We start from the raw sequence: 26,871 nt of genomic DNA on the forward strand, positions 1-26,871 counted from the left end.
TTCATATTTGTTCTGTAAAGTATTTGAAAAATAAAATTTCTCGACCTTCAAAAACTATAATCCAATACAAGACACTTCTCGTATCCGTCCAGCAATTATGTGAAGATAGACGCTGGCACGTCTCACGAAACAGCTCAGGGAGCATTCGAGAGTATAGTTCTTACAGATATTCATGATCCTTGCAACGAACACTTTATGATAAGATGTATGAGTTCTATGCAAACATCGATAAACTCGAAAAAAACTTCCTCGGTTGATTTTCCGTTACTCTATTTTCATTCGTCATGGCCAATTTTGTTTCGATTTTGCGTGGTCTCAGCTTTAGTGCCTGTTCTCGTTTTTTAAAATGCCAAAACCGGTTTGTCTCTAAATCAAATTTGACAAGGGATTACGAAAACCCCTTTTAACAGGTGGTGAACGATCTGAGAACACTTAATGTTTCTGATTAACGACAATTTATGGCATAGGCAGCGGTGATCTCAGCTAGGCATTCATATTAAAACTAGACATCACGGCTACGACATTCAACTCTAATTTTATCTCGCCCGTTTTGCAAATGTTTCGAGGGCTTTCCGATACTAACAGCATCGCCTTTTTTGAAATTACATCTAGGACCATATTACGTGTTACGATCAGTGACTGAAAACCATTTTCACTCAAGTGATAACTATGGTTTCCTCTATAAATTCCGAAAACAAAAATACAGAAACACATTTTTCCAGAAAGCCAAAATTCAGGAGTCAAAACTCAGAAACAAAAATTCAGAAATCAAATTTCAGAAGTCAAAATTCGGAAGTCAAATTTCAGAAGTCAAATTTGAGAAGTCAAAATTCAGAAGTCAAATTTCAGAAGTAAAATTTCAGAAGTCAAAATTCAGAATTTGCACAAAATTTAATGGTTTCTGCGGTCTGATTACCTTCTTAATTTTGACTTCTGAAATTTTACTTCTGAATTTTTTTTTTCAGCCTGGAACACAGCAACGTCGAAAGAAGGCGTTATATTCAATCGAATTATGGAATATGTATAATATCACCAAATTGGGTGAAGTCCGTAAAAAGAATTTCATCCAGGGCCGCCGAGAGAAAATCGGGGCCCGGGGGCAAAAAAAATACGGGCCCCCATAATAAAATGAACGAATTCTCAAAATCAAAATAACCATCTTTTACATATTTATATGCATTTGTATATACATGTATATTTACGAGTCTGCAGAAAAAAATCGGGAAAGAGTAATTTTTTCGACCGAAACACTCGCCAAAACCCAAAAGATATGTGTTTTTTTTTTTCAAAAAACTGTTATCGCCAAAGTTTTTACATACATACATACATGTATAGATATCGCTGTATAAGAATTTGCATCATACCGAATTTTTCTGCAGCAACAGAAAACGAATTCAACTTTATGCTACAAAGCCGACGCCAAAAACCAACAACACGTTATGCGGGGTGCAGGCACGTTAAGAGATTTTTTAAATTTGTTGAAATTTAAAATGATTGCTATATACGAAAGGTGATTAAAGGTGTGGTTTGTTTATTTTCTGTAAGCAAAAAGCTTGGATAGCATTTTGAGATTCCAGGGCCCCTCAAATCCCGGGCCCGGGGTAAATGACCCCCTCGCCCCCCCCCCCCTCTCGACGGGCCTGATTCCATCGAAAGTTGGCACAACGTCATTCAAAGTGCGTTTGGGACACACCCTAACATATCTAATTGCATAAATAAAATAATAAACGAACAGGCAATAATAGAAACAAAACAGCAACAATTTTCAGCCGGGGGCGAACTATATCGGAAACGCAAGAAAAAAATATAAAGTCTTCGTTTTTTAATACTGTAAATTCAAAAGATCGCGTGTTCGAATCGAGCTCAAGGCCTAAAAATAATTATTTTATCATTATTATTGTTATGATAAATTTTTTGTTAATTGAAAAAATTTTGAATTAGAATAGAAGAAAGAAGATCTAACGAGTACTCTTTGTCGCTTGTTCGCAGATGCCCTTAATTCGATCCACCATTTCAGAGCTATTGTGATTTAAAAAATGAGTCTCGATCACGGATCATAACACGTAATACGGGCCCTGGTTTGAAGTTAATAACCTGCGCCCAATCATACTAATAACAAAGGATAAAGCCGGAGTCATTCGTGCCGTATGTCGTATCGCTGTATCCGTATCCCTAACGTAATCAGCTGTTTATCGTTACGACGGTAAACCAAAACCCAATTGGTTGGCTACGATACGGTTACGACCTTAGCGGCACCAATAATCGATTGTATTGATTCTCATAAGGTTGGTCGAATCAGCTGTTAAAAGGTTACCGATACGGTTACCGATAAAGCACCAATGTCTCCAGTTTAAAATATGATAAGAGACGTCACTCGTTACTCGCTGCCATTTGCTCGATGTTTTCTAAGAGGTAGTCGCTGGTGTTTTTTTTTTTTTTTTTTTGGCGAGATGTGCATAAAATGTCTTCTATACATTTTCATGGGGTATTTGTGTTTATTTCTCCGACTGTATTTAATTAATTAATTAATTCTCTTTCCAAAAATCATAGTTGTACAAGGTGCCTAGACCGCATGAATAAATGCGAGACAATTCAAAAATGTCCCTCTTAGAAAACATTCGGCATCAATTTTTTGATTTCCAGCGCGATAATCGCCACTCGTACCAGACTGGTGGCTTTTATTATATTTATCCTCTTTGCTAATAAGTATTTTTTATTTACAAAAAAATTGTATGTCTAAGTGTAAGTCATTGGGAATTGTGTTGCTGCTAACACTTTCGCCTTTTGCCGCACCTCGGACCTTCCGAACGACGACGCATTCGCTACGCTAAATTGTCGCATAGCAATAAAAGCAGCAGGTAATTGTTGAGAGGGGGAATAGGAGGTGACTTGGTAAGCGTATGCAGTGGCACAGAAAACACCTGAGTTGGCATGTTTGCATAGAAAATGAGGCATGTTTTTCACTGCTCGACTTTTTTCATATTCCTACAATTGTACGACATTAAACACATATGTATTACACTCCCACATATTTAAAGCTACAAATACATATACATATATGCATAAGGGTATGAATAAACGTTAGAGTGCATATTTTGTTTTCAAAGCTACACTACTGTTTATTTTTTAGTTTTTGTTGTTGCTTATTTTTAACTTCTTCTTCTTCTTCAGCTGACTTGCTCATTGTTGTTATGACATTATAATATTATTTTATGGTAATACGATATGCTCACGCTAATAATGAATATGTTTATGTGAAGACAGACTGTGACGCTCGTCATCCATATGTACGTATCTGTGAGTATGTGTAGTCCACAGGCTGACTCGAGCTTCTCAATGAATGCTGGATGCGCATTGATTTATTAGTTAGAGAGAATAGTATAAAGAAGGGAAGAAGGTATTGTAGTAAGTACGCACATGCACAGGTGAGTAAATATCTGCTATTCATGCACTGGGCTGCAGTCTTTGTGTTGTTTTTTTTTTTTAATTATAAATTATATTAAAAATCAATTGTCGATCACGATGCAGTTAGTCATCCAGATAATGCAACGGCATACGGAAAATGTACTGTAGTAGTGCATTCGCTTGTACATAAGTATTTATATACATTAGGGTGGCCCTTAGTTTTCAAAGTGCTACGAATCTCGATTTCACTGTGCAAAATATTAGGCCAATCGAAAAATATTTAGAGGTTGCGCAAGGAGTTTGTAATTATAATAAATATAGTTTAAAACAAGTAAATGTGTCTAAGTTCGGGTGTAACTGCTCAGCGTGAGCTTCAATTGTACCTTTCATTTCAGATAAATTACTTTTCTACATAACACGTGGCACCGCCCGCTTAAAAAAATGTCTCCCCATTTTCTCTTACAATAAAACTTGATAAGTGAAATATCATTGATTTCAAACTATTTTTCGTTAAGTAATAGCTTATTATTCTAGTCTACGACCCTTTTGAACTTGTTGTATATCTAAGTTGCCGTGGTCTTTAACCGATACCGTCCATTTTTACTAGAAATATTTTCTGCTATAGAGCAAATTTGTGTACCCAATTTTATTACGATCCGTTAATTTTTCTTCGAGTTATGGCTCCCGAAACATAGAAAATTGCTTAGTCATAAAAGGGCCAGTGCCACGCCCATTTTTTTAAATTTGACGTGTTTCCTATTTATTGTTATAAATCCACTTGGGAAATGAAATACCATTGATATAAAGCTCTTTTTTTGCAAAGATATAGCTTATTTTATTCGTCCACGACCCTTTTAAAAATATTTTTTTTTATAAAAGTGGACGTGGTCCTTAACCGATTTCAGCATTCTTTATAGTAAAGGCAACCTCTCTGCCGAATTTTGTTACGATAGGTTGAACAATTTTTGATTTATGATTAGTAATATTTGTAAAATTGATTTTATCACAAGTGGGCGGTGCCACGCCTATTTTAAAAAAATGTTTTCAAATTTTTATCAAGAGTCTCAATATCAGTCCACATGTCAAATTTCAACATCGTAGGTGTATTATTTACTAAATAATCAGGTTTTTTGTGTTTTCCAAAATGTTATATATATAAAAAGTGGGCGTGGTTATCATCCGATTTCGCCCATTTCCAATACCAATCTATTTTGGGTCCAGATAAACTCGTGTACCAAATTTGGTGAAGATATCTCAATATTTACTCAAGTTATCGTGTTAACGGGCAAGCGGACGGACGGACATGGCTCAATCAAATTTTTTTTCGATACCAATGAGTTTGATATATGGATGTCTATATCTATCTCGATTCCTTTATACTTGCACAGCCAACGGTTATCCAATCAAAGTTGAAATACTCTGTGTGCAAAGCACTGTAAGTATAAAAAACTCAAAAAACACGCAAACTTGGTGATGTTTTAGTATCTACAATCCGCTTAGATATTTGATGTTGATAGAACCGTAGCACAGAGGTTTGTGTCTCCGCTATTAAGCACGACTCGTTTTGTAGCTAGTTATTTAACCACTGCGGCGAGTCTTAAATAATTGCCGCTAGATGGGTCTAACTCTCCTTTGCTCGCCTAGCCAAGAGAATTACCATCAAGCATACATCGAAGTGAAGCTAATATAAGCGTGTTAAAAATTGCGAATTTTTACATTTCTTTGGGCCACTCTAATTAATTTATTGTGTGCGGAATTGTTTCTCACTTGTTATCAATACTCTCTACAGTTTTTGCTTTCAAACGCATTTAAAATTACAAAAATCGCTCAAATAATAAAAAAGTTCTAAAATAAAAGAGATGCCAAGATTTCAATTACGCGCAAAATTTCAACTTTTGATTATGAATTTTTAGAAATTTTTTGAGTAAGCAGGTTTATAGCTCACTCAATTTGACTTTAACTATACTCAAGCTTCAAAACGCTATCGAATTCTGGGCCCGTATTACGTGATACGATCAGTGACTGAAAACCATTTTCACTCAAGCGATAACTATGCTGTCAAACTGTCAAACCTTTTTTGAAAATTATAATAAATAATGGATCCAACGAGTACTATTTGTCGCTAATTCAAATATGCCGTTAATCCAATCCACCTTTTCAGACCTATTGTGATTTAAAAAATGAGTTTCGATCACGGATCGTAAAACGAAAACGGGCCCTGTTTAATTTCGAGAATTTTTTTCATGACTGGTGTTGTAAACTTTCTTCGAAAGAAGAAAAACTTTTTTCATTTATATTATATTTAAGCCTTTAGCTCTGTTATTAACCCCCAGTGGATTAGGGCGCTTAGTATATACCCGCGGCAGGTATGTCTGTCGTAAGAGGCGACTAAAATACCAAACTGATTCAGAGGGTTTTGTCTGGCGCAACCATTTCAAGGGGTTGCCAACGCAATTTATAGCTTCTCCAACCCAGTTGTCATTCTCACCTACACGTGGCGAATCGTGTTTCTTTAGCAGCCGAGGCTCTGGAGATCCCAAGTCCCTCACGGATCTGGTTGGATTGCCCCGAAGGTTACATGTGGTCATACTAAATCGTTCCCGAGATGGTCGGGCTAGTACTTTAATGGTGGGTGTGACCGGGAGGTATCGGATCTATATCCGACAAAGAATCATCAACATCGATAATATTTGCCAAAACTTTCGGAGAGTGTCTTTATCGCTACAACCATGGCGGAACGATACAAGGTGGCAGCATGGGACACCCGATTATAAACTTTTTTTTATTTGATTTGATACATCAACATCCGGCGCGGTACGACTTTGACATATTCCATCGAATTTACAAAAACAAAGTACATGGAATTTTTATTTATGTTTGTATGTATGTCACCATGCTGCCACCTTGTATCGTTCTGCCATGGCTACAACAACAACAACAACAACACTTGAAGTGTTTAAAATTCATCCTTTTTCAGCACTTCAAGCTCCTTGCGCAACCTCTAAATCTTAATAGATGGCATAGGAATTGGTATATATTTGATACTGCGCTATTCGCATTATTCTAGGCGGTGAGATCGAAAATCCCAACACTTTTTTCCTCCATACAACGAAGGGCCACTCTAATGTACATACATATCTATATTTGTGTAGATATGTTTATGAAACTACAGGTGAATATGACTTGCTATATAGTATTTAAGCTAGCACAAGAAAAAAAAAAAAAATTAAATCACATTACAACTTGGCGATCGAAATTGGCAAAAAAGCACGTGCCTTTTGCTCGCGCCTCACAAAATTGGCACTCTACCATATGCACTTTGCCATCATAAAATAACACTGTGTGACACAAAAAAACATTTGGACGCTTTTTGCAAAGTTTCCTTATGCTATAGACCCAGTGAAGTAGAAGAAATTGGAAAAGAAAGATTGACACACCATCAGATTCACTATCAACTAATATGGCGCCAAACTCCATCTTTATTCATCCGTAACGGTTTGATGCACTTCGATCAAGTTTTGAAGGTGATGGAACTGTATCGTATATTACTGGAGCATTTTGATGCTATTGCGGAAGTGTTTCGTAAACATTTCGGTATCACTTCCGGAATACTTCTGAATTGTTTCCAGAAACATTTTGAAACTGCTTCGCTGAAATTAGTGGACAATTTCAGAATCACTTCCTGATTATTTACAGAATAATTTCGAAGCTATTTTAGAAACAATTTAAAACAATCTCGGTATCATTTCGGGGCTATTTTAGATATCACTTTGGAATAATTTCAAGATCATTTATGTAATATATTGAAACCATTTCGGGAGAGTTAAAGGATCATTTTAGGATCACTTCGGGATTGTTTTGTAATTATTACGAGACTCTTCTATAACCCATTTGGAACCATTTCCGAAAAACTTCGGGTGTCAGTTATACTTTTTCTTAACTTTAGAATTTTTTGAAAACTGTTTTGGGACAGTTTTGTTATCGGTTCATGATTATTTGTATTTTTATTATCAATTTTCATCATTTTTCCGGTACTAATCATACCGCAACAAAAAAAATCAATCGTCGCTAATTTTTTATTGCATTTTTGAAGTTAAGCCAAAACCAATTTTTGCAGCGTATTGGGATTCTGCGCACAATATACATCAGATTACATGTGTCGCATTACCAGATCCATCGTTTTTATACTCAGCTGAGCAGAGCTCACAGAGTATATTAACTTTGTTCGCAAAACGGTAATCCGTAGCGGCATAAACTAATCGAGATATAGACTTCTGTATATCAAAATGATCTGGGTGAAAAAAGAAATTCAATTTGCCATGTCCGTTCGTCTGTCCGTCCGTCTGTAAACACGATAACTTGAGTCAATTTTGAGGTATCTTGATGAAATTTGGTACGTAGGTTTCTGGGCGCTCATCTCAGATCGCTGTTTCAAATGAACGAAATCGGACTACAACCACGCCCACTTTTTCGATATCGAAAATTTCGAAAAACCGAAAAAGTGCGATAATTCATTACCAAAGACGGATAAAGCGATGAAACTTGGTAGGTGCGTTGACCTTAAGACGCAAAATAGAAAACTTGAAAAATTTTGGACAATGGGCGTGGAACCGCCCACTTTTAAAAGAAGGTAATTTAAAAGTTTTGCAAGCTGTAATTTGGCAGTCGTTGAAGATATCATGATGAAATTTGGTAGGCACGTTACCCCTATTACTATATGTATGCTAAATAAAAATTATCGTAATTGGATGACGAACACGCCCACTTTAAAAAAAAAAAATTTTTTAAGTCAAATTTTAATAAAAAATTTTATATCTTTACAGTATAAAAGTAAATTATGTCACCATTTGACTCCAGTAATGATATAGTGCAACAAAATACAAGGATAAAAGAAAATTTCAAAATGGGCGTAACTCCGCCCTTTTTCATTTAATTCGTCTAGAATACTTTTAATGCCATAAGTCGAACAAAAATTTACCAATCCTTGTGAAATTTGGTGGAGACATAGATCCTATGACGGTAACTGTTTTCTGTGAAAATGGGCGAAATCGGTTGAAGCCACGCCCAGTTTTTATACACAGTCGACCGTCTGTCCTTCCGCTCGGCCGTTAACACGATAACTTGAGAAAAAATCGATATATCTTTACTAAACTCAGTTCACGTACTTATATGAACTCACTTTGTATTGGAATAAAAAATGGAAGAAATCCGACTATGACCACGCCCACTTTTTCGATATCGAAAATTTCCAAAAACGAAAAAAATGCCATAATTCTATACCAAATACGAAAAAAGGGATGAAACATGGTATTTGGATTGGTTTATTGACGCAAAATATAACTTTAGAAAAAAACTTTGTAAAATTGGTGTGACACCTACCATATTAAGTAGAATGAAATGAAAAAGTTTTGCAGGGCGAAATCAAAAGGCCTTGGAATCTTGGCAGGAATACTGTTCGTGGTATATATAAATAAATTAGCGGTACCCGGCAGAAGATGTTCTGGGTCACCCTGGTCCAAATTTTGATCGATATCTCGAAAACGCCTTCACATATACAACTAAGGGCTACTCCCTTTTAAAACCCTCATTAATACTTTTAATTTGATACCCATATCGTACAAACACATTCTAGAGTCAGCCCTGGTCCACCTTTATGGCGATATCCCTAAATGGCGTCCACCTATAGAACTATGGCCCACTCCCTCTTAAAATACTCTTCCTTCCATTTGAAACCCATGTCATACAAACACATTCAAGGGTTACCCTAGGTTCATTTTGCTAAATGGTGATTTTCCCTTATTTTGTCTCCAAAGCTCTCAGCTGAGTATGTAATGTTCGGTTACACCCGAACTTAGCCTTCCTTACTTGTTTTATTCCATTCCATTTGAAACCCATGTCATACAAACACATTCAAGGGTTACCCTAGGTTCATTTTGCTAAATGGTGATTTTCCCTTATTTTGTCTCCAAAGCTCTCAGCTGAGTATGTAATGTTCGGTTACACCCGAACTTAGCCTTCCTTACTTGTTTTATTCCATTCCATTTGAAACCCATGTCATACAAACACATTCAAGGGTTACCCTAGGTTCATTTTGCTAAATGGTGATTTTCCCTTATTTTGTCTCCAAAGCTCTCAGCTGAGTATGTAATGTTCGGTTACACCCGAACTTAGCCTTCCTTACTTGTTTTATTCCATTCCATTTGAAACCCATGTCATACAAACACATTCAAGGGTTACCCTAGGTTCATTTTGCTAAATGGTGATTTTCCCTTATTTTGTCTCCAAAGCTCTCAGCTGAGTATGTAATGTTCGGTTACACCCGAACTTAGCCTTCTTTACTTGTTTTATTTTGCTGCAGTGTATAAGAAACAGCTGTAAAGTTTAATACTAAGAGCTACATTAAACTGTTTTTCGATTTCCCATACATATCAATAGTATTGCAATTTTTAGTAGTTTTATAAAATGAAAATTTCACATCATAAAACGAAAAGCATATCTTTCGACAAATTCGCTGGTTGAGAAGTTATTCTTTGTTACAGTTCTTCTTTAACTCTTTAACCTCGAATAAGATGTAAACGAACTGACTTTTTTTTTTTTGTAGACCATTCAATTTCCTACAAGAATGTGCATTGCAATTTCAAATAAAATATAACAATATTCCTGTGTTTTTTGTATGAAAAATCAAAAAAATCATTTCAAGGCACCTTTCAACTTTAAAAATTAGGGAAAATCGGGAAAAAAATGTGTATGAAATATTTTAGTTCTTGTTATTACCGTTTGAAAAGTTGTTTATTTCATTTATAAGGAACACCCTAATGCATATATGTATAAATACCTACATATATGTCACTATATAATACATATTTTGGTATTTTACTATATTTGCTGGCGAAATTACACTTGTTACAGGAGTTACATATAAATGCTTACATTTCACTATAATTCTGTGACTAATTAGTGGCATATGTATATATCTTCCACGCCCATACAACTTCGTGTTTACACATCATGTATAATATATCAAAATATTACATTCATGCGTTTATACTATTTTTTCGAATAGCTTAAGAAAACGGCAAAAATCTCAATAAGTTTATCTTTATAATTATACATATGCCGCCGGTTTTTTTTTTCTATCAAATATTACAAAAGAGCATAATACTATGGACACATTCAGTCTATGCGAGTTCTTTGTTGGCCGGCCAGTTCAACCTAACAAAAGCGCATTTAAATTAGGTTAGGTTAGGTTAGGTTGTGGTGGCTACCCGAGGGCACACTAAGCCCGGAAAAAATTGGACCACTGTGAAAATACGCCGTTACCTTTCCTCTTCGAACCATTTTCAGGACCTGATATAAGCTACCAGATCCTTGACGTCATGCTCCACAACCTGGCTCGTATTATCTAGAAATGGAGCACCCAGAAAGCGCTGTCGTGCTCCGCTTAGTGCCGGGCAGTTGCAGATAAGGTGAACCACCGTTTCCTCCTCCTCATCCTCTTTACAACCTCTGCAGCATCGACGATAAGGCGCTCCTACCGTTTCTGTATGCCTACCTATAAGGCAATGACCAGTTAGAGCCCCCACAAATGTAGAAATTGTATCTCTATTTAGGTTTTACATGTGACGGGATCTTTTAGGATCCCATTTAGGCCAGGTTTCCTTCGATGTTCGCCACACCGGTGTTTGTAGCCATCTTTCGTCGGCCTGATGGTGGATGTGTTCTTTTAGCATTAGCTTGCCTGTGGACAGGGGCATACCTAAGCGTTCTTGGTCGGGAAGAATCTGCCTGGTTGTAATCTGCCTAGCGAGTTCAACTGCAATGCAGTTTCTCTCGATGTCCTTATATCCAGGGACCCATGTGAGATGATAAGTTAGAGAATTCAAAAATTATCAAAAAACTGCTAAATTAAACTAAACACCAAACTAAAATGGGTTTAGAAACAATTTAAAGTACTCTATTTTTCACTACGGCAGTAAAAAAATGTGAATAGAAATGTTTAAATAAAAAGGAAATAAAAAAATTTTAAGCACTTCCTTTATATAAATCAACAAGAGTCAGACATGTTCTTGCTGAACATTGATTTAAAAATTTTGACATTGAAATTGTCAAAATGATTCAAGGTTCGATTCGAGCTCAAGGCCAGAACAATAATTTTTTTCTAATGATAATTATTGTTATTTTTTAATTTTTCTAAATTTGAAAAATTGTATTTTGTTTTTGGAATAGTAAGTAGAAAATTTTTCAGAAACCTGCCATAGCTGCACAGATAGATCCATTTCGAAGGGTGCTAAGCCTTCATCATCAACACGCTTTAATACAATTTTTCAAATTTAGAAAAATTTAAAAATAACAATAATTATCTTGTTGGGTTTTTTGCGATCAGTTCGATAATTTTTATTTTTTATGATTTGTAGGCTAGTCTGATCTAATTTATGCTGGTGCAAATAAAACGATTAATTAACCTTACGCCCGACGTTTCGCTGAATATTTCAGCATCCTCAGGGGCAACACTATTTATTTTCAAATTAAATAAACAAACAAAAAATATTTTATGAAAAGCACATACATATAAATTAACACAGTATTTTTAAAGTAAACAAAAATTCTACACTTACAACATAAATTAGATCAGACTAGCCTACAAATCATAAAAAAAAAAAAAACAGTAATTATCATTAGAAAAAAATTATTGTTCTGGCCTTGAGCTCGAATCGAACCTTTAATCATTTATCAACAGGCCGATAAAAACAAAAACAATTGTTAATTGTCAAAATATTTATGAGAAATTAAATTTTATAAAAGGAGAAAAACTTAATTTTATGAATTCAGAATGCATACAATACTTGTTATGAATTGAGTGGAAGTGTTGACTAGGAGAAACTTTTGATTACCCAATAACAGATGTCGGCTCGGAATCAACCGAATAACTCAAGAATGCGCAGATCTACGCTGCCTTAATAAAATTCATAATTCATGCAAAGTATACTATCAATTAAAATCATGTAGATATCTCAGTCACAGCGAATCACAACGTATCGAAAATTTGTTTAGTTCCATAATTCCTAGTCTAGCACAAATTAGAATTCATCTATTGGAAGTTTCCCCCTGTTCTGTATGTATTTTCTCTAATATCTCTATTCCAGGCACATTAAGTGGAATTTTGAATGCTAAGTATTGCATCTTCAATGGGCTCTAAGCTTTGTTCAAAGTTTCAGGTCTCTATCTCATATGAAAACTATTTAAAACTGATCCGCAGAATTTTCCAAATTCGGACGAGATTTCTAAATATCTCGTTCCGCGCACAATCCATCGGAGTTTTTCTCCACTTTTATATACTGTCACTGACTTCTCAACTACGTATGCAGATTGTAGCTCAATGGGAAGTCTCTTAAAAATTAATCGCGATATTCCCCCTGTTCCGTACGATTTTTCTTAGCATACATATTATGTTTTATACTGTCATCGGCCTCTGAATTGAGTTTGTAATTTCAAGTCTCTAGCTCATCGAGATGTTACTTAAAAGCAGGTTTCAAATTTCCAAATTCCCATCTAATTATTTCGATGCGTGCGCCACCTAACGACATTTTTTGCATTTTGTTCCTTTGCCACGGTGTTTTAACCTATCTGTGAAGTTTCACGTTTGTAGCTCAATGAGAAGTTACTTAAAAATCGTTTGCAAGATTTGTATTCCGAAAAAATAAAACTAAGAAAAACCTTCAAAATTATTTCAAAAAAAAATTCAGTTTTTCATATACATAGATGCGTTTAACACAATCTTATGCATGATGAGTAGATTGCACGTATTTTAATGGAGAACGGCAGATCGAGCGACACGGCACCATCTGACATGAAAAAGTAGCCAACTTCGAACTTTTGTTGCAAGCAAAGCATAAGAAGAAGAATTTGACATTTGCTTTGGCTAAGGGTGCTGCCACACTTTGCAAGTGAAATTATTTTTCCCACTCGTAAGTAGGTTTTCTAACATTTTTCGCAATGAATACGACACAAAATATATTAGCAAGTATTTTTCTTTTATAGTATTTTTCACTTAATGCATTAAATATTTTTTTTTTTTTATTAATTGGTTTGTTGGTTAAATATGCACAAATTTACAAAAATATCCTAAAATATGGGTATGCTATTTTAACGAATGAGGTTTTTTTTCTATCCAAAACTGGTAAAGTGTTTAAAATCGGTTAAAAAGTACATAAGTTACAGTCTGCGAAGAGATTGTTAGTCTGCAAAGGGTGATTTTAAAATTAGTCTGCAATGGGCTTAGTAAACATTTCTTAGCCGCTTTGATACAATTTTAAATTTTTAAAATTTTTTTTTTTTAATTTTAATAACTCATTCAGTTTTCAGCATATATAAGAAAATTAATACGCATTGAACTCCTAATTAATTAACAGTTTTGGTGCAATGCAGGGTTGCTATAGTATTTTTATGAATTGTATACCAAAGTTGACGAAACCCGAAAAAAATTTAAAAAAATTTGCTCATTGGCAAAATTTTCACAGTTGTGTTATGTTTTCCTAGTTGATATACATATATATCATTGGAAAGATCTAAATCCCTTTTTATATAGTATCGGGAGATAAACTGAAAATCGGGTTATAGCGAACAAAGTTATAGTCTCGCAAGAGTCCAAAGGTACGAAAAAACCGAGTTTTTTTTTTTTTGGGTGTCTGGAGAAAATCTTGTATGCCCTCTTTCTAAGATCTTCGAGATATACTAGAAAAATGGTATAACTTGTCATGTATTTCTTGGTATCACACAGTGTTATTTGTGATTAAACGAAAAATTTAAGGTATTTAAAGTAAGAATTTATACCTTTCATGAATGGTGCTGAACAATAATCTTATGCCGTTCGTAATCTCCAAATAATAGGATGTATAAGATAGGAAATATATAGTGAACAGTTGTACAATTTTTAAGATAAATATAAAATAAGAAATGCCAAAAAACCCCCTTATCTGAACGATCGGTTGTACGGGATATATATTATATATAGCTCCGATCGAAATGATTTTTTCATGAAATCTTCTACGATATATTAGAATATATATCACCAAGGTTCACGTTTTTATATTGGAAATTAAGGGAGAAATTGCCAAAAATCTTTCTATCTGAACGATCGGTTGTATGGGATATATACTATATATAGCTCCGATCGCAGAGATTTTTCAGGATATCTTCTATGATACATTGGAATATATATCACCGAGTTTCACGTTTATACTTTCTAAATTGCGGCAGAATTGACCAAAATCGTCTTATCTGAACGATCGGTTGTATGGGAGATATATTTTATAGTGGTCCGATCCTACCGGATCCGAAAAATGTTTAATATAATACAAAAATGCATCCTTGTGCCAAATTTCATTGACATATCTCAAAATTTGAGGGACTAGTTTGCGTTCAAACATACATACGGACGGACAGACGGACATGGCTATATCAACTCAGTTCGTCGCCCTGATCAATGCAGTATACTTAATGGTGAGTCTACTATATTTCTCAACGTTACAAACATCGGACCAAAGTTCATGTTCATGAAAGGTATAAAAAATAATCATCAAATATATTTAACGAAGAAATTCGTTCAAATCGCCTAATGATTTGAAATTATTTTTGATTGGTAAACATGCAAAATTTATTCAAATTTTCTAATGATTTGTAAACATGCAAAATACGTGGGTAAAATAAAAAAAATAAAAAACTTTTATAAAGTTCTCTGTATATTTCACCTGACCTATCTATCGACATGCATTTCTACTTGTTGAGCTCAAATCTAAGGTACGTTTAGCTCGAAAATCGCCAAAATTTGGCATAAATTGCTAAGCATCGTTTATCGTTAAAGCTAAGCTTGCTCACATAATTCTTTTTTTGTCGACTCGGAGCGGTATCTGGTAAGTTTTGATGAGAAGGTTTTTACGACAGAAATACACTCGGAGGGTATGCCAAACTACTGACGAGAGGCGATCGCGCTTAGAAAAACTGTATCTTAGGAGGCCTTAGGTAAGTGAGTCGCGAACACTACCTGCGCACTACGGCGGACGCATACTTAGTTAAAGAAAAAACGAATATCCGTAGACACGAGAATCACCTAAACAGGAGTTTAAGCATTGGACTATTATCATATGCATCAGCTGCTTGTATTTGAAAGCTTTATGATGAAACATTGGAATTTTTTTGCGAAAGCAAATTTGCATGTAAAAAGGAAATTTTAATAAATTTGTTTTAAGTTTAAAATTTAAGCCTTTGATTTGATCATATATGTATGTGGTTCAGAAAGATTTTAGATTCAAAAAATGAAAATGGCATTTTATTCTAAAAATTCAGAAAAGCCTTCTGGGAACTTCTTTCTTGCAAACATGGGCGTTTCAAGAAAATCGTAATTTTTAACACAAAAACTGAAGTTAATTTCAAACCAGTAAAGGTGTATAAATTCGAGTGTAACCGAATATAATATACTCAGCGTGAGCTTCAATTGTACATTTCATTTCAGATAAATTACTTTTCTACATAACACGTGGAACTGCCCGTTTAAAAAAAATGTCTCCTCATTTCCTCTTACAATAAAACTTGATAAGTGAAATATCATTGATTCAAAATTATTTTTCGCTAAGTTATAGCTTATTATTCTAGTCTACGACCCTTTTGAACTTTTTTTATATCTAAGTTGCCGTGGTCTTTAACCGATCCCGTCCATTTTTACTAGAAATATTTCCTGCTCTATGGAAAATTTGTGTACCCAATTTTATTACGATCCGTTAATTTTTCTTCGAGTTATGGCTCACGAAAGATAGAAAATTGCTTGGTCATAAAAGGGGCGGTGCCACACCCATTTTCAAAAATTTTATTATTTTCCAATTTAATGTTATTATTCAAATAAGAAAGTAAAATTCTATTGATACAAAGCTCTTTTCCGCAGATATAGCTCATTATTTTCGTCTACGACCCTTTTAAAAATCTTTTATATAAAAGTGGGCGTGGTCTTTAACCGATCTCGTCCATTTTTTCTAGAAATATTTCTTTTTTTGCAAAGATATAGCTTATTTTATTCGTCCACGACCCTGTGAAAAAATCTTTTATATAAAAGTGGGCGTGGTCCTTAACCGATTTCGTTAGTTTTTCTTCAAAGCTTTCATTTTCTTTTTTTTCTTCTTTTTTTATAGTAAAGGCAACCTCTCTGCCGAATTTTGTTAGGATAAGTTTAACGATTTTTGATTTATGATTAATAATATTTGAAAAATTGATTTTATCACAAGTGGGCGGTGCCACACCCATTTTAAAAAATGTTTCCAAATTTTTATCGAGAGTCTCAATATCAGTCCACGTGTCAATTTTCAACATTCCAGGTGTATTATTTACTAAATTATCAGGTTTTTTGTGTTTTCCAAAATGTTATATATATAAAAAGTGGGCGTGGTTATCATCCGATTTCGCTCATTTGCAATACCAATCTATTCTGAGTCCAGGAAAGCTCGTGTACCAAATTTGGTGAAGATATCTCAATACTTACTCAATTTATCGTGTTAACGGACGGACGGACGGACGGACATGGCTCAATCAAATTTTTTTTCGATACCAATGAGTTTGATATATAGACGTTAGGGCGGGTCGATTTAAAAATCGCACATTGCTCTGTGAAAATCGTATTCTAGGGATCAAAATAAGAAAATGTGCCGAAGGAACCATACCTCTAAAACGAACTCTGATGTCCCCCCCTTTGGGTCGAACTTTTGGGTAGGGGCAATTTCAATTCTACCTGCTGTGTCTTGTGGTGGCTTAAAAAAAACAACACAAGCAATTTTACGATCTGCAATTGTGTCGCAGTAATGCCTTGGTTTTAAAAGGGGGGGAGCTAATTTCTAATAAGTTTTTTTTTATTTCTTTTCTATTACTAAGTTAAATTCATTTTTTCATTTACATATGTTCTGACTAAATAAATTTCTAAAGAGAAAAATAAGCCACAAAAAGAAAAAACATAGGCATTTCAAAGTGGGATTTTTCAAAATTTGCCCCTACGACCCAAAGGGGGGGACATCAGAATTCGTTTTAGAGGTATGGTTCCTTGGGCAAAGTTTCTTATTTTGATCCCTAGAATATGATTTTCACAGAGCAATGGGCGATTTTTTTGCCTCCCCACAAATCGACCCGGCCTAATGGACGTCTATATCTATCACGATTCCTTTATACCTGTACAACCAACCTTTACCCAATCAAAGTTAATATACTCTGTGTGCAAAGCTCGCTGAGTATGAAAAGTTTGAGGAAGTGTTAACACGATTATTCGACAAGAAGCGGGGGCTACTATTACTAAATTAAGTCAAAATATTAAATATCCAATAAATAAATAAATTCTTTTTTCTTCACTCACCTCGACAAAACAGGACTCAGCGAGGATGGAAAAAATAAAGTATGTTCAGGTGTAAAGCTGCCATAAACATCACGATACGTTGTCGCATTTGCGAGCTGTGTAAAACTGGCAACATCTCCTGAAGCAGCACTCTGTGAAAGTGAAGTCGGCGACGGCGAACCACCACCCGAACTAACCGAGTTATTGTGATGATGTGTGGCAACATGCAACACCTGTTGCTCCACCAGCATATGCTGATGATGATATGCTTCCTTTAAATCGGGCACTGTAGTCAATGTGCAATAGCTAACACCACCATGATCATCCTCCAAACACTCATCTTTCAAAGTATCCTGTATGACTTCATCTATGCTGGTTGGTGGCGCATTTGTGGTTGTATGATGATGTAAATGCTCATGCGGATTGCCACCATAAGGCGCGTATAAACTAAAATTATTACGCATATTTTCGTCAATAAATTGTGCGGTTGTGTGTGGATGTAGATGAGATGGTGGCGAGTGCAGGTAAGAAGGCGTGGCTGCTGACAAATGTGCTGGTAATAATAAATGTGGTGAATGTAAAGCAATAAAATCTGATTTATCAAGTAACTCTTTTGTATGATGTTGATGTTGTTGTTGTTGTTGCTGGTGTTGATGATGCTCTAATTGTAATAAATGTTGTTGCTGTTGCTGATGATGCTGCTGCTGCTGCTGCTGCTGCAGTTGTTGTTGATGATGACGTGATAGATCGTATGCACAATTTCTATCGTAAGCGGATAACCAAAATTGATGCTGTTGTTGTTGTTGATGGTGTTGCTGATGATTATGATGTTGCTGCAATTCGGCAGCGGTAACAACTAAATTCAAATTTGGATCTGTGCCATTGAGTATATTTGAGGTGATATGCAGCAAATGTTGTTGGTGTTGATTGTGTTGTTGTTGTTGCTCAATGCTGTCCTGCGACAATTGCTGCGTGTAACGTAAGTAGTGTGTATCACTCAAATGCTGCTCATGCTGCTGCTCCTCTTGTTGTTGCAATTGCGCTTGCTCCTGTTGCTCGTGCGCGCTTTCATCAGCAGATGCTCTGTGCTCCTTTTCTTCACCTTGGCTATAGTTGGTTGTGTTGTTGCTGTTGGTTGTATTGTTGCCACTATTAAAATTGGATATAATCACTGAATTGTTTGCACCGCGATAATGCAGCGGTAACAAGTCACTTTGTTGTTGTTGTTGTAGTGAGTCTGCAATTATTTGTGCATTTTGTTCTTGTTCTTTTTGTTCATCACTAATTTTTGTATTTTTTAATTCACTACGATTTGCACTAACACTTAGTCCGTTATTATTGTTGTTGTTGTTGCTGTTATTGTTGTTGATAACAGATACTTGTGCGACATTTGTTGTTACAACCGACGGCACTGCATTAGTAGACGTTGGTGTTATCGTTGCTGTTGTTGTTAGTGTCGTAGATGACGTTGCTATCGCATTTCGACACTTATCAGCGTTTTTGGCATTTTTATCTCGCGACGACGCTAATTGTAGTTGCTGTTGTTGTTGGGAATCCGTGTTGACGACACTATCTTTAGCAACGACGTCACTGTTTTGTCGCTGTTGTTGTTCTGGGCGCTGATTACCCCGTTCACGCTCTACGTTATGGTCTAATTTCACATCGAAAATTGCATTCGTTGTTGTTCTTGGCGTTTGTTCAAAGGCCGTTATTGTTGATACATCAGTAACTTTTGCTGTTGTTCGTGTCTCACCGATCGTACGTAAAACCGTTTGCTTTGATGTTTCGTTGACAACTGATATGAGTTGTGGTGTTTCAGTACCTAACGACGCCAACGATGACGACGACACGGACACGGACACAGGCGTTGACGCTGCCGCAGCGGACGTCGCTGCTGTGCCTGCAGGCAAAGCAAGCAATGCAGCCAAATGTGTAGAAGGCGTAGGTGTAGAAGACGACAACGACGTAAACATTGTAAAAGAATATGCTTGTTTTTGTTGTTGCTTGTTTTCCATTTGTTCTGTGTGGCTTGACGATCGTTCATACGGCTCTGCTGCATATGTGCATGTCGAAGTCATTGCTGTTGGTGTTAGTGTATGCGTTTTTGTGTGACATTCTAGCATAGCATGCATGCCCTTTGCATGTTGTTGTTCTTGTTGTTGTTGTTGCAATGATGACTGTGTCATATGTACCGCATTCGTCTGCTCAGTTGGCATAACAAATTTTGTATTTGTCGGCGCTACTGCGCTCCTTGCAGACGCTACTAGCATTGGCTGTGGTGAATTGCATTGTTGTTCACTGCTCATCGTTACTCCTTTTGCTTCTGTAGACTGTTGCATTGTTGTTGTGTTTGCTCTTGACGCATGATCGTGTATGTCCTCGACCAATGGCTGTTTGTGCTGCTGCATATAGTGTGGTGGTTGTTGTTTTTGCATTTTTGCTAGCATCGTTTCACTGATACCAACACTACCATTGCTCACATTCTGCATATAGGATTCTCTTGCATTTAATTCACCATACTCTTCTTCTTCACCACTTGTGCGCGTTTGTTGTTGTAGCCTGTTTAACAATTCCAAACCACCATGAGCTCCTTGTGTAATTGGCTGACCTTGTATTCTGTGATTTTCTTGCAACCATTTATTAATATTGGCGTTATTAAAAGATGTGCTTGTTGTTGTTGTTTGGAGTGAGTTTATAGCAGCAGATTTATTTAAATTCATCGAATTGGCTAATTTTGTTGCGTTGCATTTTGTTATTTTCATTTTAGCGGCATTTGCTAATAAGCTTGGCATACGTCGTTCCTTGTTGTTGTTGTTGTTGTTGTTATCCTTTGGCGCGTTTGCATACTTTGAGGCGCGCACTCCACCACCACCACCACCACCACTTGTTAGATTTGTGGAGCTTTTATTGCTATTACGCGCAGGATATTTCATTGCTCAAAGCTTTCACTTGTCATGTGTGCACTTTTTTGGTTTCGAATATTTTTCTGAATTCTTTTTTATTAAAAAAACATGATTTAATTTGAAAAATGAAAAGAAATATTTTTAAGTGTTTGGATTTGAATAAATAAATATGAAACTTTTTTCATTTATTTTTTAGTTAAAATTTTTTTTAAATTTTTTATTTTTTTTGTTTTGATAAATTTAAAAAATTATTTTTATTTAAAATTTTTTGGTTTTGATAAATATTAAATTTCTTTTTTTAAATTAAATTTTTTGGTTTGGATAAATTTAAATTTTTTTTAAGTTGAAAAAATGAAAAAAATGTCTTCTTAATTTTTAAGTTTTAGATTTGTTAATTAAAAAAAAAATTTTAATTAAAAACATTTTTTTTCAAAAATTGACTTTTTGTTATTGACATATTTTTTTAAAATTTGCCAATTAAAAAAACATAATTTAAGTATAATAATCTTCATAAAAATTTTAAATAAATTATTAAAAAAAAAATTTTTTTTCAATAGATGAAATTCTTCCCAATTCAATATAAAAACTTAAATTTTATTCAACGCCCTTAAATCAGTCACCTTTCACTGCTTAACATATTTATATATGTATGTATATATGTACATACATACGCAATATGAAGACATATTTGCTAAATATTTCAATTTTACTTTTTATTAAAAATCGTTAAGTGTTTTTGTTCGAATGCGACTTTCCGTCTTTTAGCGCGACACCGCCTGGCTACTTGAACGCGTTTTTACTTAAACTGCTACAAATGAAAATCTGTCGAAGTACATTCATACGAAAAAATTTCAAATGATTGTTTTTATTTCACAAAATAAATAAATAAAATATGTAATAAAGTAAATACATGCATATACCCATAAGAGCATATACACACGCACACATACATAAGTAAATAGTTCTACACACATAATTTGAAAAAATAACTTAAGCAACAAGTATGAAGAGCATTGAAATTCTCAAATAGAAACAACAACTAAACATTTGTAGAACAAGCACATCCAGCTTCCAGCAGCACATCAGATCAGTTCACACAATCACAGCAAAAATCATACCGACAACACGGCTGTACTATGGGGCAAAACTTTGATTTACTCTTTAGAAAATATATAATGTAGTCTATACATTCGATCAAACCCAAATAGAACAAGTAAGGAAGGCTAATTTCGGGTGTAACCGAACATTACATACTCAGTTGAGAGCTGTGGAGACAAAGTAAGGGAAAATCACCATGTTGTAAAAAGAACCTAGGGTAACCCTGGAATGTGTTTGTACGATATGGGTATCAAATGAAAGGTGTTAATGAGTATTTTAAAAGGGCGTGGGCCTTAGTTCTATAGGTGGATGCCTTTTCGAGATATCGCCATAAAGGTGGACCAGGGGTGACTCTAGAATTTGTTTGTACGATATGGGTATCAAATTAAAGGTATTAATGAGGGTTTTAAAAGGGAGTGGCCCTTAGTTGTATACGTGAAGGGGTTTTCGAGATATCGACCAAAATGTGGACCAGGGTGATCCAGAACATCATCTGTCGGGTACCGCTAATTTATTTATATATGTAATACCACGAACAGTATTCCTTCCAAGATTCAAAGAGCTTTTGATTTCGCCCTGCAAAACTTTTTCATTTTCTTCTACTTAATATGGTAGGTGTCACACCCAGTTTACCAAGTTTTTTCTAAAGTTTTATTTTGCATGAATAGAACAATACAATTACCATGTTTCATTCCTTTTTTCGTATTTGGTATATAATGATGGCATTTTTTTCATTTTTCGTAATTTTCGATATCGAAAAAGTGGGAGTGGTCATAGTCGGATTTCGGCCATTTTTTACAGCAATACAAAGTGAGTTCAGATAAGTACGTGAACTGAGTTTAGTAAAGATATATCGATTTTTGCTCAAGTTATCGTGTTAAAGGCCGAGAAAGGTCGACTGTGTATAAAAACTGGGCGCTGCTTCAACCGATTTCGCCCTTTTTCACAGAAAAAATCAAAAAATCGCCCTAGAATCTAAGCCTCTACCAAATTTCACATGGATTGGTAAATTTTTGTTCGACTTATGGCATTAAAAGTATCCTAGATAAATTAAATGAAAAAGGGCGGAGCCACGCCCATTTTAAATTTTTCTTTTATTTTTGTATTTTGTTGCACCATATCATTACTGGAGTTGAATGTTTGCATAATTTACTTATATACTGTAAAGATATTAACTTTTCTTTTTAAGCAGACATATAGTAATAAGAGTAACGTTCCTGCCAAATTTCATCATGATATCTTCAACGACTGCCAAATAACAGCTTGCAAAACTTCTAAATTACCTTCTTTTAAAAGTGGGCGGTGCCACGCCCATTGTCCAAAATTTTACTATTTTTCTATTCTGCGTCATAAGTTCAACTAACTTACCAAGTTCCATCGCTTAATCCGTATTTGGTAATGAATTATCGCACTTTTTCGATTTTTCGAAATTTTCGATATCGAAAAAGTGGGCGTGGTTATTGTCCGATATCGTTCATTTTAAATAGAGATCTGAGATGAGTGCCCAGGAACCTACATACCAAATTTCATCAAGATACCTCAAAATTTACTCAAGTTATCGTGTTAACGGACAGACGGACGGACGGACGGACGGAGGGACATGGCTCAATCAAATTTTTTTTCGATCCTGATGATTTTGATATATGGAAGTCTATAACTATCTCGATTCCTTTATACCTGTACAACCAACCGTTATCCAATCAAACTTAATATACTCTGTGAGCTCTGCTCAACTGAGTATAAAAAACGATAAAGTGGATTTAACATTTTAAAATGCCAGATACACAGGGGCGTTTGCTTGGGTTAGGTTGAACTGGCCGGTTCGTGTGGAGCTCACATAGACTGAATGAGTCCTTAGTATTACCAAAAGTTTGAACAACGGCTTAGCTGAAGTCCCCTAACAAAAAACAGGATCTACTTATAAGAGGCCGGTGATAAAAAGTGTATTTATTTTAAGAGTGAATAAAAACGAAACTATTAAATATATACGTAAAAGTGCGAAAAAAAAATAAAACGACAGCAAAAAATCGACTTAACATTTTTTCCCATAAAACACGGACTTCGGGACTTATTTGGAATCATTTCGTAACTTTTACGCAACCAATTCCAAACGATTTGAGGACAGTTATAGGAGCATAAAATAATCCAAAAATTAACCTGAAATTCTTCCCTATTGGTCCCGAAATAGTCTCGAAATGATTCTGAAGGGATCCCTTTAACTGTTCCAAAACTGTAAAGAAAGAGCTTCGAAATAGTTTGGAAGCTTTTTTGAAATGATACCTAAAATAATTCCGAAGTGATCCTGAAATTGTTCCGAAATGAATTATCCGGTATGTCTGCTTCCTAAAGAAAAAAAGATAATCCATGCTTTATTGCATAAATCGATGTGTCTATGAGGAAAAAAATTACAAGTCCAGCTCACCGCGGACCGCCTATTTGAACCTCGACCAGATTAAGATAGTATCAAAATATAATAAACTAAAACTCAGGTAGGGCTTTTTTGAAAAAAAAAATTCCAAGATAGAGAATCTTTCGATCAAATTCTGAACAGGGCATTTCTGAAACCAATTCTATAATAGGGCGGTATTTTAAACATGAAATGGGGCTTTTTCGAACTGCAGAAGGGATAGAGTGATATTCCTCTCAGCAGATGTGGTGTAGATGCATCGATATTGACTGCATCAGATATAGGGTATTCAAGGGAGAAGGTTAGGTTAGGTTGAACTCGTCAGTCAATAAAAACCTCACATAAACTGAATGTGTTCATAGTGTTGCCGGAATTTGTTTGACGAACAAACGGACTGACTGCCTACGACTATTTGCAGAAATAAATAATATAGGAAAATAGTAGGAGATATTTTAGAAAAACAGCTCAGTCAACAACAAAATTGAAAACTCCTTTGAAGAAGTGGCTTTCTGTATTCGTCGGCGAACTTCAGCTTAGCACTCTTTGGATCTTCGCTATTTTTCTTTTTGGACCAAATGTGCTAAAAAAATTTTTCCGACGAAAATTCAACAAAAAATTATTTTGAAAAAAAAAAAAAAAAACTGGTGTTTGGGCCATAGTACGTTGCATATACAAAAAGTTTATAATTTAATGCTCACACAATTGAGTAATAGCTGTTTTCACTTCCCAGCAAACATTCGGAGCCATAAAAGTGTCACCTAAATTGGAGCGTTTACATTCAATATGAGCTCTTTTTAGCGCTTGAAATGAGTGTATTTCCCTTCTTGCAATGGTCGTCCGATATGAGTTTTTATTCATATATTATGTGAGCTTAAATAGGATATCAATATGCTCATAAACAGCCCATAGTTTGCTTCTTACATGACTCTTTTTGTATCTATGCATGGCATTAAAAATGGGGAAGCATATCCTCAATATAGGTTGGAAAACAGGAATTGCGGAGAAAACTTATTAAGGTAGAGCATACCGACGTCAACTCTTATTAATGATATAGAGGGCTCCACAGATCAACCAGGACATACCACGCAGGCAGTTTTGTAGTTACATTGCTAACACGCGATTATTACGGAGATGATTAAAGAGAAGCGTCTATGCTAATTCAAATCGGGAACAGAAAGACACGTTATAAACTCCCAGCAAACATTCGGAGTCAAAAAAGAGTCAGAAAGGAGTCCTAATTCGAATACTTTACGCTCATTGAAAGCTCATTTATAAGTCCGGACTGAATGTATTTCTCTATTTGCGATGGCCTATCGATATGAGCATAATTTCATACAATATATGAGCCTAAATAAAAGTCCGATGTGACTCCTAATGGACTCATAAACTGGTCATAATTTGCTTCTTATAAGACTGTTTTCGGAGTCATTTATGTACTTCATATAAGGAATTAGATTGGCTAGATCAGGACGGATTTCGGACGCATGACTTTAAAAATAATGGTTGAAAAACATGAATTTCGAAAGAAGCAAACCCATATATATATAGGGCATACCGACGTCATATCTAACTAAAAACAAGCTCGATAAACCAACCAGGGCATACAACGGAAGCAGTTTTGCTGGAAATACTTACACTGTTAAAATGCCGATCATTACGGAGAAGATTAGATAGAAGCGTCCATGCCAATTTAAAAAGGGAACAGCACGAAAGATTATGGCGTATAATTGAATATGAAAGAAAATTTTTTCAAAATAAAATATGAATATTTGTTTCTAAGTTGCTTTATTTGTTGAACACTCTTGGCTTATAGTTCATAGCTTTCATCACATCGGAGTCACAAAAGGCTCCTTTATGATCATATTTCTGAGGGTCATATTTTTCACATATTTCGGACTCGTATCGGATTCCTAAATCATGAGCGCTCTGAGAATGTTTGAGGGGTTATTGCCTATGACAAAAATTAGCAAATTATTTTCCCCAGTTTTCAAAACATTCGACAAGAAAGTATGTTAAAAATACATAGAATGCGATTTAAAGGTAAAAAGGTGGAAGGTTCTAAACCTGCGATTCATTACAAAAAATATACATATACACATACATATATGTATGTATATTTATCATATTTCTAGTATAAACTGTCATGTCCAGTGCTCATATTTTCGTTTTAAATGCCTTTACTTTGCAAAAGCTCCAAGCATGAAAACCTGTAAGAATTGCTACTACATATTCCACCAGCTTTGGGTACGAAAACGCAGCATTGCATGCCCAGCAAAAAATTTCAGCCTTATATAATACTTATTTGATATGTACATAGACAGCTTACAGCCTATATAAAATAAGGCTTACATAAGGAGTTATTTTAAACCATTACCCATTACGAAAATAAGTCTTACATAAGGAGTTATTTTAAAACATTACCCATTACGAAGAATATAACAATATCATTAAAAGGTTTATGGATCAAATAAATAAATCAATGTAAGGCGCGATAACCTCCGAAGAGATTTTATGCCGAGCTTCTCTTTCAATTTGCGTCGTGCTCCTTTTTAATTTTTGCTACAAATTGGCGGGACGGGACCTACTTGTTTTATGCCGACTCTGAACGGCATCTGCGAAACAGATGAGTTTTCACCGAGAGCTTTTCATGGCAGAAATACACTCGGAGTGCTTGCCAAACACTGCCGAGGCGCGAC

The 26,871-nt window shown here is 35.2% G+C and overlaps 1 protein-coding gene across 7 annotated transcripts in view; it reads right to left on the reverse strand.

Annotated features, from left to right (window-relative positions):
* Positions 1 to 26,871, reverse strand: part of srp (serpent) — a 141,424-nt gene that overhangs the window by 34,004 nt on the left and 80,549 nt on the right. For 6 of the 7 annotated variants that reach the window (XR_010947804.1, XM_067757939.1, XM_067757932.1 and 3 more), the window contains exons 1-2: positions 21,291 to 21,440; positions 17,789 to 20,760 (exon numbers count right to left, since the gene is read on the reverse strand). Coding sequence is in view for 6 of the 7 variants with exons in the window: in XM_067757939.1 (XP_067614040.1) it covers positions 17,789 to 20,700 (2,912 nt within the window). In the remaining variant the exon portion in view is untranslated. Of the gene's footprint in view, positions 1 to 17,788; positions 20,761 to 21,290; positions 21,441 to 26,871 lie in introns of those variants that run through there. The other variant, XM_067757933.1, reaches the window with a different exon arrangement.

This window comes from Eurosta solidaginis, chromosome 1 (genome assembly GCF_040869045.1).
Source record: "Eurosta solidaginis isolate ZX-2024a chromosome 1, ASM4086904v1, whole genome shotgun sequence".
Lineage (NCBI taxonomy): Eukaryota > Metazoa > Arthropoda > Insecta > Diptera > Tephritidae > Eurosta > Eurosta solidaginis.